Source organism: Myotis lucifugus, unplaced genomic scaffold (genome assembly GCF_000147115.1).
Source record: "Myotis lucifugus unplaced genomic scaffold, Myoluc2.0 scaffold_4, whole genome shotgun sequence".
NCBI lineage: Eukaryota > Metazoa > Chordata > Mammalia > Chiroptera > Vespertilionidae > Myotis > Myotis lucifugus.
This window is the reverse complement of record NW_005871052.1, coordinates 2,746,004-2,761,601: the sequence shown is the minus strand read 5'-3', so window position 1 is coordinate 2,761,601 and position 15,598 is coordinate 2,746,004. Positions and strand designations below refer to the sequence as shown.

The 15,598-nt window shown below is 41.0% G+C and overlaps 1 protein-coding gene across 1 annotated transcript in view; it reads right to left on the bottom strand.

Moving 5' to 3' along the window:
- RPS6KA6 (ribosomal protein S6 kinase A6) overlaps window positions 1–12,390 on the bottom strand; it is a 168,045-nt gene extending 155,655 nt beyond the window's left edge. Inside the window, exon 1 of the mRNA XM_006082809.3 lies at window positions 12,012–12,390. Within this exon, the coding sequence (XP_006082871.1) occupies window positions 12,012–12,089 (78 nt within the window). The 5' untranslated portion in view covers window positions 12,090–12,390. The remainder of the gene's footprint in view (window positions 1–12,011) is intronic.
- Between the last annotated feature and the right edge of the window lie 3,208 nt (window positions 12,391–15,598).

The following is a 15,598-nucleotide window of genomic DNA, read 5'->3' as shown; positions in this document are numbered from 1 at the left end:
AGTTAAAAAATATGAATAATAAAATGGCAATAAATACATATCAACAATTGAATCTAAAAATCAAAATAAATGAAAAAGAAATCTAATGAACAAACTAAACTGATGAATACAATAGAATCAGAGGCATGAAAACATGGAACAGACTGACAAATCTCAGAGGGAAAGGGGGTGGGAGGGTGGGAAGAGATTAACCAAAGATTTTATATGCATACTAGAGGCCCGGTGCACAAAAATTTGTGCACTCGGCTGGGAGGGGCGGTCCCTCAGCCCAGCCTGTGCCTTCTCGCAGTCTGGGGCCCCTCAGGAGATAATGACCTGTTGGCTTAGGCCTGCTCCCTGGTGGCAGAGGGCAGGCCCAATCCGTAGGTGCTGCCCCTGGTTGGGCTCAGAGCAGGGCTGATTGGGGAGTTGGGGCGCTGCACCCTGTCACACACAGAGCCGCAGGGCGATCAGGGGGTTGGGGCGCCTTCCCCTGTCACGAACAGAGCAGGGAGGATAGGGAGGTTGTGCCCCGCCCCTGTCACACACAGAGCGCAGGGCGATCAGGGGGTTTGGGCGCTGCCCCCTGTCACGCTGATCCTGGTGCCGGGAGGCATATTACCCTTTTACTATATAGAATAGAGGCCTGGTGCCCGGGTGGGGGCCGGCTGGTTTGCCCTGAAGGGTGTCCTGGATCAGGGTGGGTGTCCCCACTGGGGTGCCTGGCCAGTCTGGGTGAGGGGCTGAGGGCTGTTTTCTGGAAGCGAGTGACTGAAGCTTCCAACCGCTCCTTGTTTTCTTTTTTTTTTTTTTCTGGGCCAGCTTTAGCTCTGAGGCCTCGCCGCTGAAAACATCGATACAATGTTGCTAAAGCCCGGCTGAATGAAAGCCGGTTTCTCGGGTTTTGTTTATCTTCTTATTTGCAACATAGTACATAGTTGCTTAGAGTTGCAACTCAGAGGCCGGCAAGTCAGGCGGGGAACGTTGGAGTCCGCAGTCACTGCAGCAAGCCTCACAGTTTGCTTCCAGCTGCCTGGCTGCCGGCCGCCATCTTGGCTGACAGTTAATTTGCATATACTCACCTGATTAGCCAATGAAAAGGGTAGCGGTCGTACGCTAATTACCATGTTTCTCTTTTATTAGTGTAGACTAGTGGCCTGGTGCAAGCAATCATGCACATTGGAAGGAAATTTTATTAGAAGAAATATTTTAATATTGCTATTTGCCCTTTCTCTATAATAGAAGTGTCAGAGATGAAAGAAAAATTAGTAAAATGTATATGAAAACAATATATATATCCTATATAATAAAGAGGTAATATGCAAATTGACCATTGCACCCTCGCACAAGATAGCCACCCCATGTGCACAAGATAGCCAGCAGGGGAGGGCAGTTGCGGAGGACAAGACCCGCAGGGGAGGGCAGTTGGGGAGGACAAGACCTGCAGGGGAGGGCAGTTGGGGGTGACTGGGCTGGCAGGAGAGGGAAGTTAGGGGTGACTGGGATGGCAGGGGAGGGCAGTTGGGAGCAATCAGGCCAGCAGGAGAGGGCAGTTTGGGGTGACCAGGCCTGCAGGGGAGGGCAGTTGGGGGTGACCAGGCTGGCAGGGGAGGGCAATTGGGAGGGACTGGGCTGGCAGGGGTAAACAGTTGGGGGGGACCAGGCCTGCAGGGGAGGGCAATTAGGGGCAACCAGACCTTCAGGGAAGGGCAGTTGAGGGGGGACCAGGCCTGCAGGGGAGGGCAGTTGGGATTGACCAAGACAGCAGGGGAGGTCAGTTAGGGGCAATGGGCTGGCAGGGGAGCAGTTAGGTGTCAATCAGGCTGGCAGGTGAGTGGTTAGGGGGTGATCAGGCTGGCAGTCAGAAGTAGTTAGGGGCAATCAGGCAGGCAGGCGAGCGGTTGGGAGCCAGCAGTCCCAGATTGTGAGAGGGATGTCCCACAGGGATCGGGCATAAACTGGCAGTCAGATAATATCCCCTGAGGGGTCCCAGATTGGAGAGGGTGCAAGCTGGGCTGAGGGATACCCCCTCCAATGAATTTCATGCACTGGGCCTCTAGTTGATTAATAAATAAACAATAACAACATGATATAACAACAAAGACATGATATAAAAACAAAAACGTGATATAAAAACAACATTGATGAAAACAATGACTGATAAATTGATTAAACTTATTCCAGTGTGCCAATAGTTGGTCTTCAGACTTATTCTGTTATGATGTTGCTTTCTTTCAGCTTCAGAATCTCAACAAAACAACCGAATTCACGATCAACAATGACAGATTGAAACACATGCATGCTATTGGTGCCAGTGAGAACTTTATATGTATCACACATGCGCAAGTCAATATTTATTTTTAAGTTGCCAGTATGCTTCATATGTACCTGCCATTTGTTCGGTCACTTAGCCACCCACTCACCACCCATTCCCCAGCCAATCTCCCTCTCCTCAGGCTTTCCTATTCCTGAGACACAACAATATTGAAATTAAGCCAATTAGTCACCCTACAATGGCATCTAAATGTACCAGTGAAAGGAATAGTCGCATGTCTCTCACTTTAAATCAAACCTAGAAATTATTAAGCTTAGCGAATAAGGCATGTCAAAGCCTAGATAAGTCAAAAACTAAATCTCTTGAACCTAACATTTAGCCAAGTTGTAAATGAGGTTTAATGAAAGAAGCCATCTCTACAACATTAAAATATAAGGTGAAGCATCAAGGGCTGATATAGAAGTTGCAGCAAGTTATCCAGAAGCTCTAAGATAATTAATAAAGGTGGATACACTAAACAACAGATTTTCACTATAGCTGAAATAGCTTTATATTGGAAGGAGATGCCATCTAAAAATTTTATAGGTAGAAAGAAGTCATGCCTGGCTTCAAAACTTCAAAGAACTAATTGACTCTCTTGTTAAGGTCTAATACTATTGATGGCTTTAATTTGAAGCCAATGCTCATACTGAAAATCCTAGAGCCTTTAAGAATTATGCAAATCAACTCTGTCTGTGTTTTAGAAATGAAACAAAGCCTGAATGACAGCACATCTGTTTACAACATAGTTTACTGAATAATTTAAGCCCACTGTTGAGCTCAGGAAAAAAAAAGATTCCTTTCAAAATATTACTGCTCATTGACAATGTACCCGGTCACCCTATGTATAGCTCTGATAGAGATGTACAACAAGATTAATGTTGTTTCAAAAACAATTAAAATTTTAAAACAAGATTAATGTTGTTTTCATGCCTGTTAACAAAACATCCATTATGCAAACAATGCAACAAGGGGTAATTTTGACTTTTAAGTTGTATAATTTAAGAAATACATTTCGTAATGTGATAGCTGCCATAGTGATTCCGCTGATGGATGTGAGCAAAGCAAAGAATTCACCATTCTAGAATCCATTAAGAACATTAGTGTTCCATGGAAAGATGTCAAAATATCAACATTAATAAGAGTTTGGAAGAAGCTGGTTCCAACCCCCATGTATGATTTTCAGAGCTTCAAGATTTCAGTGGAGGCACTAACTACGGATGTGGTGGAAATAGCAAGAGAACCAGAATTACAAGTAGAGCCTGAAAATGTGACTGAATTATTGCAATCTCATAATAACACTTTAGTGAATGAGGAGCTGCTTGTTCTGAATGAGCAAAGAAAGTAGTTTCTTAAGATGAAATATACTCCTGGTGAAGATTTTTTAAAGATTGTTGAAATGATAACAAAAGATATTACATAATCTTAATTGAAAAAGCAGTGACAGGGTTTGTGAGGATTGACTCCATTTTTTGAAAGCTGTACTGTTTGTAAAATGCTATCAAAGAGCATTGCATCCTACAAATAAATTGTTTGTAAATGGAAGTGTCAATTGATGCGGCAAACTTCATTGTTGTCTTATTTTAAGAAATTGCCACAGTCACTCAAACATTCAGCAACCACCAGGCAAGACCCTCCATCAGCAAAAAGATTATCATTCACTGATGGTAAGCATTTGTTAGTAATAAAGTATTTTTAATTAGGCTATGTACATTTTTAGATATAATTCTATTACACACTTAACAGATTACAGTAAAGTATAAACATAACTTTTATATATACTGGAAAACTGAAAAATTCATATGACTTGCTTTATTGCAATATTTATTATGGTGGTATGGAACAAAACCAGCAAGATCTCCAAGATATGCTTGTATTTAATTGTATTTCTTATAAACCATCACAAATACTTTTTGAAATGAAATCATGTGTAAAACACATTCCCTCTCTCTCTCTCTCTCTCTCTCTCTCTCTCTCTCTCACACACACACACACACACACACACACACACACACACTCACTCACACAGCATGACATCAAATATACAGATAAAAATCAAGCAGAAAAATCATTTATATAGAATGCCTCCAGCATAATTCAGAAAACATATATATTATCTACAAAAGCCAAATTAAGCTTAGCTCTACATCTACAAACAAACCAAAAGTAAACAAAATACACAAAGAACAAAAACTATCAGCAAGAACATTAGATAGTCTTTGGAGATTACATAAATGTGAAAACATTGTATAGGAAATTCTGATAAAGTACGAAAATGCTGACCAGCCAACGTGGCTCGGCGATTGAGCATATATCTATGAACTAGGAGGTCATGGTTCGATTTCCAGTCAGGGCATATGCCCGGGTTGTGGGTTTGATCCCCACTGGAAGGCATGCAAGAGGCAGCCAATCAATGATTCTCTTTCATCATTGATGTTTCTCTCTCTCTCCCTCTCCTTTCCTCTCTGATATATACATGAGGAATATATATATATATATATATAGATATATATATATATATATGTAATTTATATGTAATTTACATATATATATGTAATTTTTTAAATTACTAAAAGGCTTACCTCAAGATTCCAACTACCCACCAGATGATCAGAAATGTTGCTAGCCCTACCCAGTTTGGCTCAGTGGATAGAGTGTCAGCCGGGGACTAAAGGGTCCTGGATTTGATTCTGTTCAAGAGCACATGCCCATGTTGTGGGCTAGATCCCCAATATGGGGCGGGCAGGAGGCAGCTGATCAATGATTCTCTCTCATCACTGATGTTTCTATCTCTTTCCTCTCCCTTCGTCTCTGAAATCAATAAAAATATATTTTTTGAAAAGTTATTTAAAATACCTTCTGGAGGTAGGAAATATCATATATACATTACATACCTACCTACATACATACACACATATAGATAGACACAAATAAAGATCTTAACACCTTTCATTCTAAAATTTCAGTCATGAGTCAGGCATAAACTCAGTATGGATAAAAAAGGGGCGATATACTAAATATTACAAGCTCAGGGGATGCCTACATGGTAGGTCTTACAAACTCAGAGATTAAAAGTAACCACATAGAATTGTTTGAACATGCACATTTCTAAAAATGGGTCATGGCAAGTAGTCATGTCTGCCTGTAACTTTCTTGACAAAGGTAACTCTTTACCTTAAGCGAGCCTGTATATTACTTTTTGTATCTAATATGACATACCTTTATCAGAATGGTGGTGAACACACAATTCAGTGTACAGATGATGTGTTGTAGAATTGTGCACCTGAAACCTGTATAATATTGTTAATCAGTGTTATCCCAATAAATTCAATAAAAAATAAAAAGAAATGTTGCTAAAGACAAATGACAGCATCCACCAAAATAGAAATTATAGGAAGGAAAATAACCTTACATATCTTCCTGAAAACTATAGATGAGGAAAACTATGAGATGGGTGGTATTAAAACAATATGGCCCAAGAAAGCAGCAGCACCAAGTCAGACCTTATTATGTAATGAGGTAATGATTAGCTCTCTTGATGAAGTAATCAAGGTAGCAAAATATAGAGGCCCTGCCCTGAAGGAACTGACCTGAATATTTCCAGACCAAACTTGTTTTTAAAAAGATAGTCTTGGAGGAACTGGGGAGGAACCAGTAAGGGGGAGGGGCCGATAACACCATTTCTATTGGAAATAATCCAGGTGAAAGCATACAAGAAACAAAGATGTCCCTGCTCTCTTTTCCACATTACATAAAGAAGAGCCAATCATTATTTCAGAACAAACCTCTGCACCCACAGGATGCTGACTATTTAAGGTGAATATAACTAAAACTAAATAAGCAAGAATTGCAAGCCCAAGGATCATTTAAAAAGCATAAAAAATGTTTTAGTTTATAATATGTGCATCCACCATTGGTAGTAAAGATTTTAAGCATGCAAGTATGACCAGAAATTTTTAGAGTGTTTTCCTCTTATTCAAGACAATATGAACGAGGAAATAATTTTAGTTTCTATCTTCCCTATTTATTTTTGTATTATTCCACTGGTTAGCATAGACACTTATATTGGCAAGGGGGCATTAAATATCTGTTAAATTGATTAAGTCCTACTACAACACTCCTAATCTCTGTGGATTTTTATTCTTTCCTTTTAGTCACCAACATCTAGTCAGTTGCCAAACTCTATTTTTATTTTTGCAAAGTCTCTACCATCAGCCCTCCCCTTTCAACCCCTTCTGCCCTATTTCAAAAATCTATTACTGCTTCCACTGAGTAATACAATAGCCTCTTAGCTGGTATTCCCCATGCTGAAATGGACATATTAGTATAAAAATACAATCTTGCAAAACGCGATCAGAAAGAACAAGAAAACTTGAATAGGCTGATAACTACTGAGGAAATTAAAGCTTTAATTTATATATAATCTTCTAGCAAACAAAATCCCTGGTCTGGACAGCTTCCAGCTTCACAGGGGAATTTTACCAAACATTCAAAGAAGAACTAAAACCTATCCTCCTCAGACTATTTCAAAAAATTCAAGAGGAAGGAACACTTTCAAGCTCCTTCTATGAAACCAGCATTACTTTAATCCCAAAAACAGATAAAGACACTACAAAGATAATTACATATGATGAACATAAATGGTAAAATCCTCAACAATGTATTAGCAAATCAGATCCAGCAATGCATTAAAAAAAATTATACACCATGACCAAGTGGGATTTATTCTGGGAATGCAAGGCTGGTACAATATTCACAAGTCAATAAATGTGATAAATCACATAAATAAATTGAAGGACAGAAAATCACATGAGTATATCAATTGATGCAGAAAAAGTATTCGACGAAATCTAACACCCATTTTTGATAAAAACTCTCAGCAAAGTGGAAATAGAGGGATTATACCTCAGCATAATAAAGGCCGTATATGACAAACCTACAGCCAACATCATATTCAATGTGCAAAAACTAAAACAATTTTGCTTAACAACAGAAACAAGACAGAGATGTGTTTTACCACTATTATTTAACATAGTATTGTACGTCCTAGCCATAGTGATCAGATGAGAAAAAAGAAAAGACATCCAAATTGGAAAGGAGTAAGTATAACTGGCATTATTCACAGATGACTTGATAATGTACATAGAAAACCCTAAATATTCCATCAAAAAACTACTAGATTTAATAAATAAATTTGGCAACATAGCAGGATACAAAATTAGCACCCAGAAATCAATGGCATTTTTATACAATAATAATGAACTGTCAGAAAGAGAAACTAAAAAAAAAAAATCCCATTTACCATTGCAACAACAAAAAAATTTAAGATACTTAGGAATAAACTTAACCAATGAGATAAAAGACCTGTACTCAGAAAATTACAGGACATTGAAAAAATAGATAGAGGAAGATACAAACTAGTGGAAGAATATACCATGTTCATCAGTTGGTAGAATCAACATCAGGAAAATGTCCATACTACCCAAAACAATCTATAGATTCAATGCAATCCCTATTAAAATACTAATGGCATAGCCCTAACTGGTTTGGCTCAGTGGATAGAGCGTCAGCCTGTGGACTCAAGGGTCCCAGGTTCGATTCCGGTCAAGGGCATGTACCTTGGTTGTGGGCACATACCCAGTGGGGAGTGTGCAGGAGGCAGCTGATCGATGTTTCTCTCTCATCGATGTTTCTAACTCTCTATCCCTCTCCCTTCCTCTCTGTAAAAAATCAATAAAATATATTTTAAAAAATACTAATGGCATAGTTCACAGATCTATAACAAACACTACAGAAATTTTTATGGAACCAAAAAAAAAAAAAAAACCCCGAATAGCCATAGCAATCTTGAGAAAGAAAAACAAAGTTCAAGGAATAACAATACCAGATATCAAGTTATACTACAAAGCCACTGTATTCGAAACAGCCTGGTACTGGCACAAGAACAGGCATATAGATCAATGGAACAGAACAGAGAACCCAGAAATCGACCCAAGCCATAATGCTCAATTAATATTTGACAATGAAGGCAAGAGCATACAATGGAGTCAAGAGAGTCTCTTCAATAAATGGTGTTGGGAAAATTGGACAGATACATGCAAAAAAAAAAAATGAAACAAGACCACCAATTTACACCATACAGAAGAATAAACTCAAAGTGGATAAAAGTCTTAAAAGTAAGTTGTGAAATCATAAAAATCTTAGAAGAAACTATAAGCAGCAAAATCTCAGACATCTGTCATAGCAATATGTTTACTAATACATCTCCTAGAGCAGTGATGGCGATCCTTTTGAGCTCGGCGTGTCAGCATTTTGAAAAACCCTAACTTAACTCTAGTGCCGTGTCACATATAGAAATTTTTTGATATTTGCAACCGCAGTAAAACAAAGACTTATATTTTTGATATTTATTTTATATATTTAAATGCCATTTAACATAGAAAAATCAACCAAAACAATGAGTTCGTGTGTCACCTCTGACACGCGTGTCATAGGTTTGCCATCACTGTCCTAGGGCAAAGGTAACTAAGGAGAAAATAAACAAATGGTACTACATTGAAATAAAAAGCTTCTGCACAGCAAAAGATAACATCAACAAAATGAAAATAGAGACCACTGCATGAAAGATCATATTTGCCAGTGATACATCCAATGAGGGGATAATTTCCAAAATATATAAGGAAATCAGTTATACAACTTAACAAAAAGAAGCAAACAATCCAATTAAAAATGGGCAAAGGACCTAAATAGACCCTTCTCCAAAGTGGACATACAGATGGCCTAGAGACATTTGAAAAATGTTCAAATTTGCTGATCAGAGAAATGCAAATTAAAACCAAATGAGGTATCACCTCACACCTGCCAGAATGGCTACCATCAACAACTCAACAAATGACAAGTGCTGGTGAGGATGTGTAGAAAAGGGAACCCTAGTACACCGCTGGTGGGAATGCACACTGGTGCAGCCATTATGGAAGACAGTATGGAGTGTCCTCAAAAAATTAAATATAGAACTGCCATTTGACCCAGTGATCCCACTTCTGGGAAAATGTCCTAAGAAATCCGAAACACCAATCAGAAAAATTGTATGCAACCCTACATCCATAGCAATGCAATTTACAATAGCTAAGATCTGGAAACAGTCCAAGTGCCCATCAGTAGATGAGTAGATAAAAAAGCTGTGGTACAGCCAGTTCCAGTGTACCTCAGTGGTTGAGCATCGACCTATGAACCTTTTTTCCAGTAGCCAACAGAGCCCATATTTCCTTTTCAGGCCATTATCCACTTCTCACTGGAACCAAGCTAGTTCTTATTTGAAACCTCCAACACATTTTTCCATAGAGCAATTCTACAGTGTTTAAGCTCTTCATCATTATACCTCTCGATTGTGCACTGGTCTGAAAATGTAACTACCCTTAATAATTTTTCCTGTGGGAAAACATGTTAAGTCTCAAACAACCAATTTTCACACTTCTGAATGATAATTCAAAGGTTAACAATGACCCATGAAACAAGACAGATAAAATATATTAGAAAAGACTCCATAATATATGATAGTGTATATAATCTTTAATTTTATCATGATTCAACACACACAGAAATTACTTCCTTTCACATTAAAATTAATAGATTCTTAGGTTTTATTTAAGAATGTCAACATATTTTCAAAATATATATTTACAATGAAAGCAACCTTAGTCCCCAAAACTATCACAATTGAAGGCCGCAAAGCTCATGCTCAAAGATTAACATTTCTAAAGTCAACATCAACAAACATGTAATTAGAATAAATATAAATTCTCAAAGGAATACCATTATAAACAAATAACAACAAAAACTTCTACTAAATACTAAGAAGGCCTGTTTATATGTAGCATTTAGTTTTCACCTAGAATATTTGAATTAACTCACTTGCAGGGTTAAATCTACACAATCATAACTGTTTTAGGCAAAGAATGCAGAAATACTATCTTCACCACATTACCTTCACCTTTCATTTTACTTCATAGGGATTAACAATTTCCACTGGAGTATTTTTCCAAATTGCTGAGGTAGAAAGACCTATTGTTAAATCTCTACTATATCTAAAACATACTGCAAACAATAAAAAACCATGTGTGGTAATTACAATAGAAAACACTTAAAATAAAAATAAAGAAAAAAAACACTTATACAGTAAAAGTTAACAAAAATAATAAAATAGTAGGCATGTGAAAGGCTACCCAGCCCCCACCCCATCCTTATTCAAGTGGTCTTGTAAACCAGTCATCTGAGTCTATGTCAGTAGATTACATACATGAATAAAACAGTAATTCCTCTGCTCTAGAATAGTCTGGCAGAAAATTCTTGGAAGTATAAAACATCCCTACATTCCAAAAAGAAATGAACCCCTCTTCACTTGTCCTGTTCTTAATAGATGTAGAATATTAAATGTATTTGGGAATTGCTTAATTCTGTAGTAAAATATTCCCTATAAGTAGAGAGGACTCAACTTTAGACAACTGAATGTGTTTCTACTACATTCTTGTTAAATGTTACTCTGGCATGTAATTTTAACCCAGTTCAGTTGGAAATTTGAAAGGAAAAAAGAATGAGTTAAACAGACAAGAGTCCAAAGTGTATTTTTAAGGATGGAGTGATACTTAAAGACATATTTGCACCTTGAGACACTGAGGATTTCAAGTTCTTCCTCAAAAGACCCTATTGGGAGTCAGTTTGGCATTCAAGTATTTTTAGAAGGTCCATGGTGGCCTCTACTGTAGTACTGGGCTGTCAATCAATTAAGTTATCAGATCTGACTTTCTATCTCAAAAGTGTAGTTATTGTACTTAAATGCTGCCTGCTTTTAATAGCAACAACAACAACAAACAAACAACAAGAAAGCGAAGTACCTGTGCACATCTAAGTTCTCACTGCACAGCTGATCAAAGTTCAACCACAACAGTTTCAGAAGAGGAGCAGGAAGAGAGGAGAACCAAAATATTATGGTTAAATCTCGCTGTCTTACCAAAGATACATTATATAAGGGCTGGAGTTTACTATGTGTCTTTTATGGAACAATGGGGCGGCGTGGACAACAATTGTGAAAGGCAGAAAGAAGGGGTGGAGGAAAGGGGGCGGTGGAAAGAGGGGACCACAGAGGATGCAGTAGAACATCACCTGAATGTAGATTAAGAAATCTGGCGTCCAGTTCATCGACACTGGGGTTGTTACAAAAAAGACACAAGCCACACAGAAATGAAAAAACCAAGTAAGTAAAGCGCACTCATCCCTAGTTGCAAATGTCCCCAATTACTTAGTCAACTTGGTGTTTTTGTTGCCCTGGGTTCCTAAAACACCCACACTTCAACAGAGAGCTGAAGTTAGCAGCTGTCCCCCAAAGTGCTCCCAGCGAGCGCAGAGAGACTTGCGAACCCAGCGCGACACCTGGCTCATCCCCTAGTCCCACTCTAGATCGCTAAGTGCAGAAACTTAGTCACAACTCCCGAGTAGCCAGCGAAGCAGGCACTCTCTCTACAACTGAGCCTGCCAGCTAGTCCCTGCCTGCTCTGAGGGAAGGCACAGTCGGGACAGCGCTTGTTTAACCCTCCTGCAGCCTCCAGAGGGCTTGCTTGGGCACCCTGCTCCCCAGCCCCACGCCCCTTCTTTCTGGAGTCCCCGCCAGGATCCGGAGGGAAGGAGGAGGGTGGCTCCAGCCCCCCTCGGCCACCACACTAACCTCGCAGCTGCTCGCGCCGCCACCAAACACCTCCATGTCTTGATCCCAGGGCTCCTCCTGAGGAGCGAATGGTAGCATCACCCCTTCAGAAGCACAGGAACAGGAGCTGCCGACCACCGGCCCCGCTGTGCATCCTGTCTGTAGAGCTTTCCTGCCGCCGCCAGGACCTTCCAGCCCCGCCTGCAGCGACCGCTACTCTAGCCACTGGGTCCCTCCGAGGCTGGGAGCCAGAGGTCACCTCCGCCACAGGCTGCTGCTCCCCATAGAGAAGACAACTCCGCGCTGTCTCTCCTGGAGCTGCCGCTGGGCTCCGCTCACCACTGCCTCCGCCGCCGTGCCTGTCGCTTGGCGGTGACCCCCCGCCCCCACCCTGTTTCCCTGAGCACCCTCCCCGCTCCAAGCTCTGTCAATATGGCGGCAGCGGCGGCTTTACCTGTGCAGCGCCTGGACAACCCCCCCCCCCCCACACACACACACACACACACCCCACGGCGGCACGATAACGTCACCCGAACGTCAATGGAGATTCCCTAGCCTGGGGTGTCGGGGGTGTGGGAAAGAGGGGCGGGAACGAGTTTGGAGGACCGCGTGGTGGGAGGTGGGACAGAGGGGAGGGGGGCGTGCTGGGCGGGGAGGCGGGGAGGCCGGAGAGAAGTAGTAAAAGCCGCTGCTAGCGCCAGGCTAAACCTGCCCACTCCACGGAGCATGCGCGGCACTGTTCACACATGCTCAGCAGGCCCTCTCAAGTCTACGAAGCAGCCTTGTGCAGGGAGGATTCCCCAAAATGATGCAGAAACATGGTGATCCTTCTGAACATTGGAGGAGTCAGTGTCAGGGAGGACTCAAGGAATATCTACTTGCAGGGCTCACAGAAGCAGGTGTCCTCTACACCAAACCATGATTTTAGTCCATTATACATTAGCCTCCAAGAAGCGGGAAGTAGGAAGAAAATGCTTTTAAAATAAATTAGTATATCTGTGGTCCCTAACTCTTCCCCTTCCACCCCCTCTCCCATTGGTCCCTCTCTCAGTCTGTTTCTGCTGTTTGCATTCATAGTATTGATTACACACCGTTTCTAGTGCACACACACACACACACACACCACTTATTGGACCGTACTTGTTGCAATGAAGGTGGAATATACAGGGGTGAGCAAAAGGATTCTGGTTGTGAGTACGTGAAACACAGAGTTATTCTTGTATTATTATTTATTAATTATTGTATTATTTTTCATATGAACAACTATAAACCTACTTTTGACCACCCCAATATAAAAGATAACCTTGCCCCTACCCGGCTTTACTGCTTTGCTACTCAAAGCCACACTGTACTAAATGCTAGAGACAATACTGAGATAAAGTAGATTCTCATACATGGTAGATGATCAAGATCCTTCTCAACAAAACACTTCAAAACCCAAAGTAGTTATTCTACCTTTGACACTTCAAAAAGTCTTAAAAGAGCAACTGTAACAGTGACTAAGCTAGCTCAGTACTTTGGAGAGGTTTCTAATGTTGAGTGTACAACCCAGCATCTCCTACCCCTTACTACACCTAAGGCAATTGTCTTGTGCTACAGAAAAACAATGAACTATGCCCTCCATTTATTTCATCATAGAGCTTCCAGTGGACCACAAAGATTGGCTCACTGAATTGCAAACAAGAATCATTAATATTGCCCTCCTGACTACTCTCCTTAAAATCCCAGGGAAAGAGCTTTATGAATATGATTCTGTAAAAGTGAAAGCTTTGAAAATAGTGGGTGCATGAAGCATACAATGAAGATATGTGAGTGTGCATGAAGTTGTGTTTAGCTAAAAAGACAGTGTTCTTAACTAAGGCCAACCTTTTTGAGCACTGGATTGCATCCCTTGTTGCCCATTCAAAAGCTTTGTTCTGCAATTCCACCCCCATCTCTCTCACAGCAATTATTTTCCTCCCTCTACTGGACTTCTCCCATCAGCAAAAACTATGCTGTTACTACTGACTTCAACTTGCTGGATCACACATTAGCATTTCATACAGTTCATGAATTCCTCTTTCTTGTTCATTTTTCTCCTACGTCATTGGCCGTTTCTTCTTAGTGTCTTTTATTGGATCACTCCTCATCTTCCCAATCTCTAAAAGTTGTTAACTTCAGGGCTCGATCCTCCATCTCTATCTCCCCCAACATCCATATGGGAATTCTCCATATCCCATTCACTTCCACTGCTTTAAATGCCATGTGTATGCTGAAGACTCTCAAATGTTATCTTCAACTACAAACTCATGAAATCAATACTTAAACATGCAACTTGACTATACTACCTGGGTATTAATAGGTATCTCAAAGTTAACCTAGTCAAAACTGAATTTTCAATTTGAGCCCAACAAACCTATTCCCCAGACTTTGACAGGGAAATTAATGACCTCTACCATCCACCTAGTTTACTGCTCAAATTTCAATTCAAAGTCCTTCTACAACCATTCTTTCTAAAACACCACCCTCATAAGTATCTAGCCTCATCCTGCTTTTTCTTCATAACATCAATCAACATGTGGTTGTGATATATTTTTATTCCCCAAAGAACCTTGCATAAAGCCCAGAACGTTCATTTAATAAATAAACCACATCACGGAAATTAAGAAATTTATGGTGAATATATTACTTTGCTTCTATATAAAATTTAACCTTTATATATATTCATTCATTCAACATTCTCTTTGACATATAAACATGCACACAGCTCTCTCATTTAAAACAAGTAATCATTGCCCTAGCTGGTTTGGTTCAGTGGATAGAGCATCGGCCTTTGGACTAAAGGGTCCCGGGCTCAATCCCAGTCAAGGGCACATGCCTGGGTTGCGGGCTCGATCTTCATTAGGGGGCATGAGGAGGCAGCCAATCAATGATTCTCTCTCATCATTGATACTTCTCTCTCTCTCCCTCTCACTTCCTCTCTGAAATCAATAAAAATATATTTTTTAAAAAGTAATCATTAAAATCCCTTCCTCAGTTCAATGGTTTTAATAGACTCTTGTTTCTCAAATGTTTCAATCAGTTAACAAGTCTTTTTACTTTTATCTCAAACTAGAAGCCCAGTGCATGAATTCGTGTATGGGAGGGGGAGAGGAGAGACCACTGGAGGTTGGCTGGCCGGGGGGGGGAGGGGGAGAGGGACCATGGGCGATCAGGGCCTGCTGGCAGGGGGAGAGGGGCAAGGGGAGGGACCACGGGAGGTTTGCCATCCGGAGGAGTGGCCACAGGAGGTTGGCCGTCGGCCCCCCTGGGAAAGGGGCCGCATCTGCCACCACTCACCCCTGGTTCCCCATCCCAGCCCGGGCCCAAGGGCCCCAGTGGGTTTGGGAGAGGAGGCAACAGTCACTGGCGCAGTTCCCAGCTTCCCCACTTCCTCCTTCCCTCACCGCCAAGCCGCCACTGCAGCAGGTGGGTGGCCCCTGGGGAATGGAGAGGATGGGAGTGAGACAAACCCTTGTGTCAAGGGGTGACTTTCAATAGATTGCAGCGAGGGAGCTGCTCTGCTATGTACGAAACCCCAACCCAGAAGCAGATCTCTACAAATGGTTTAGCTGACAGTGGTCGGCAAA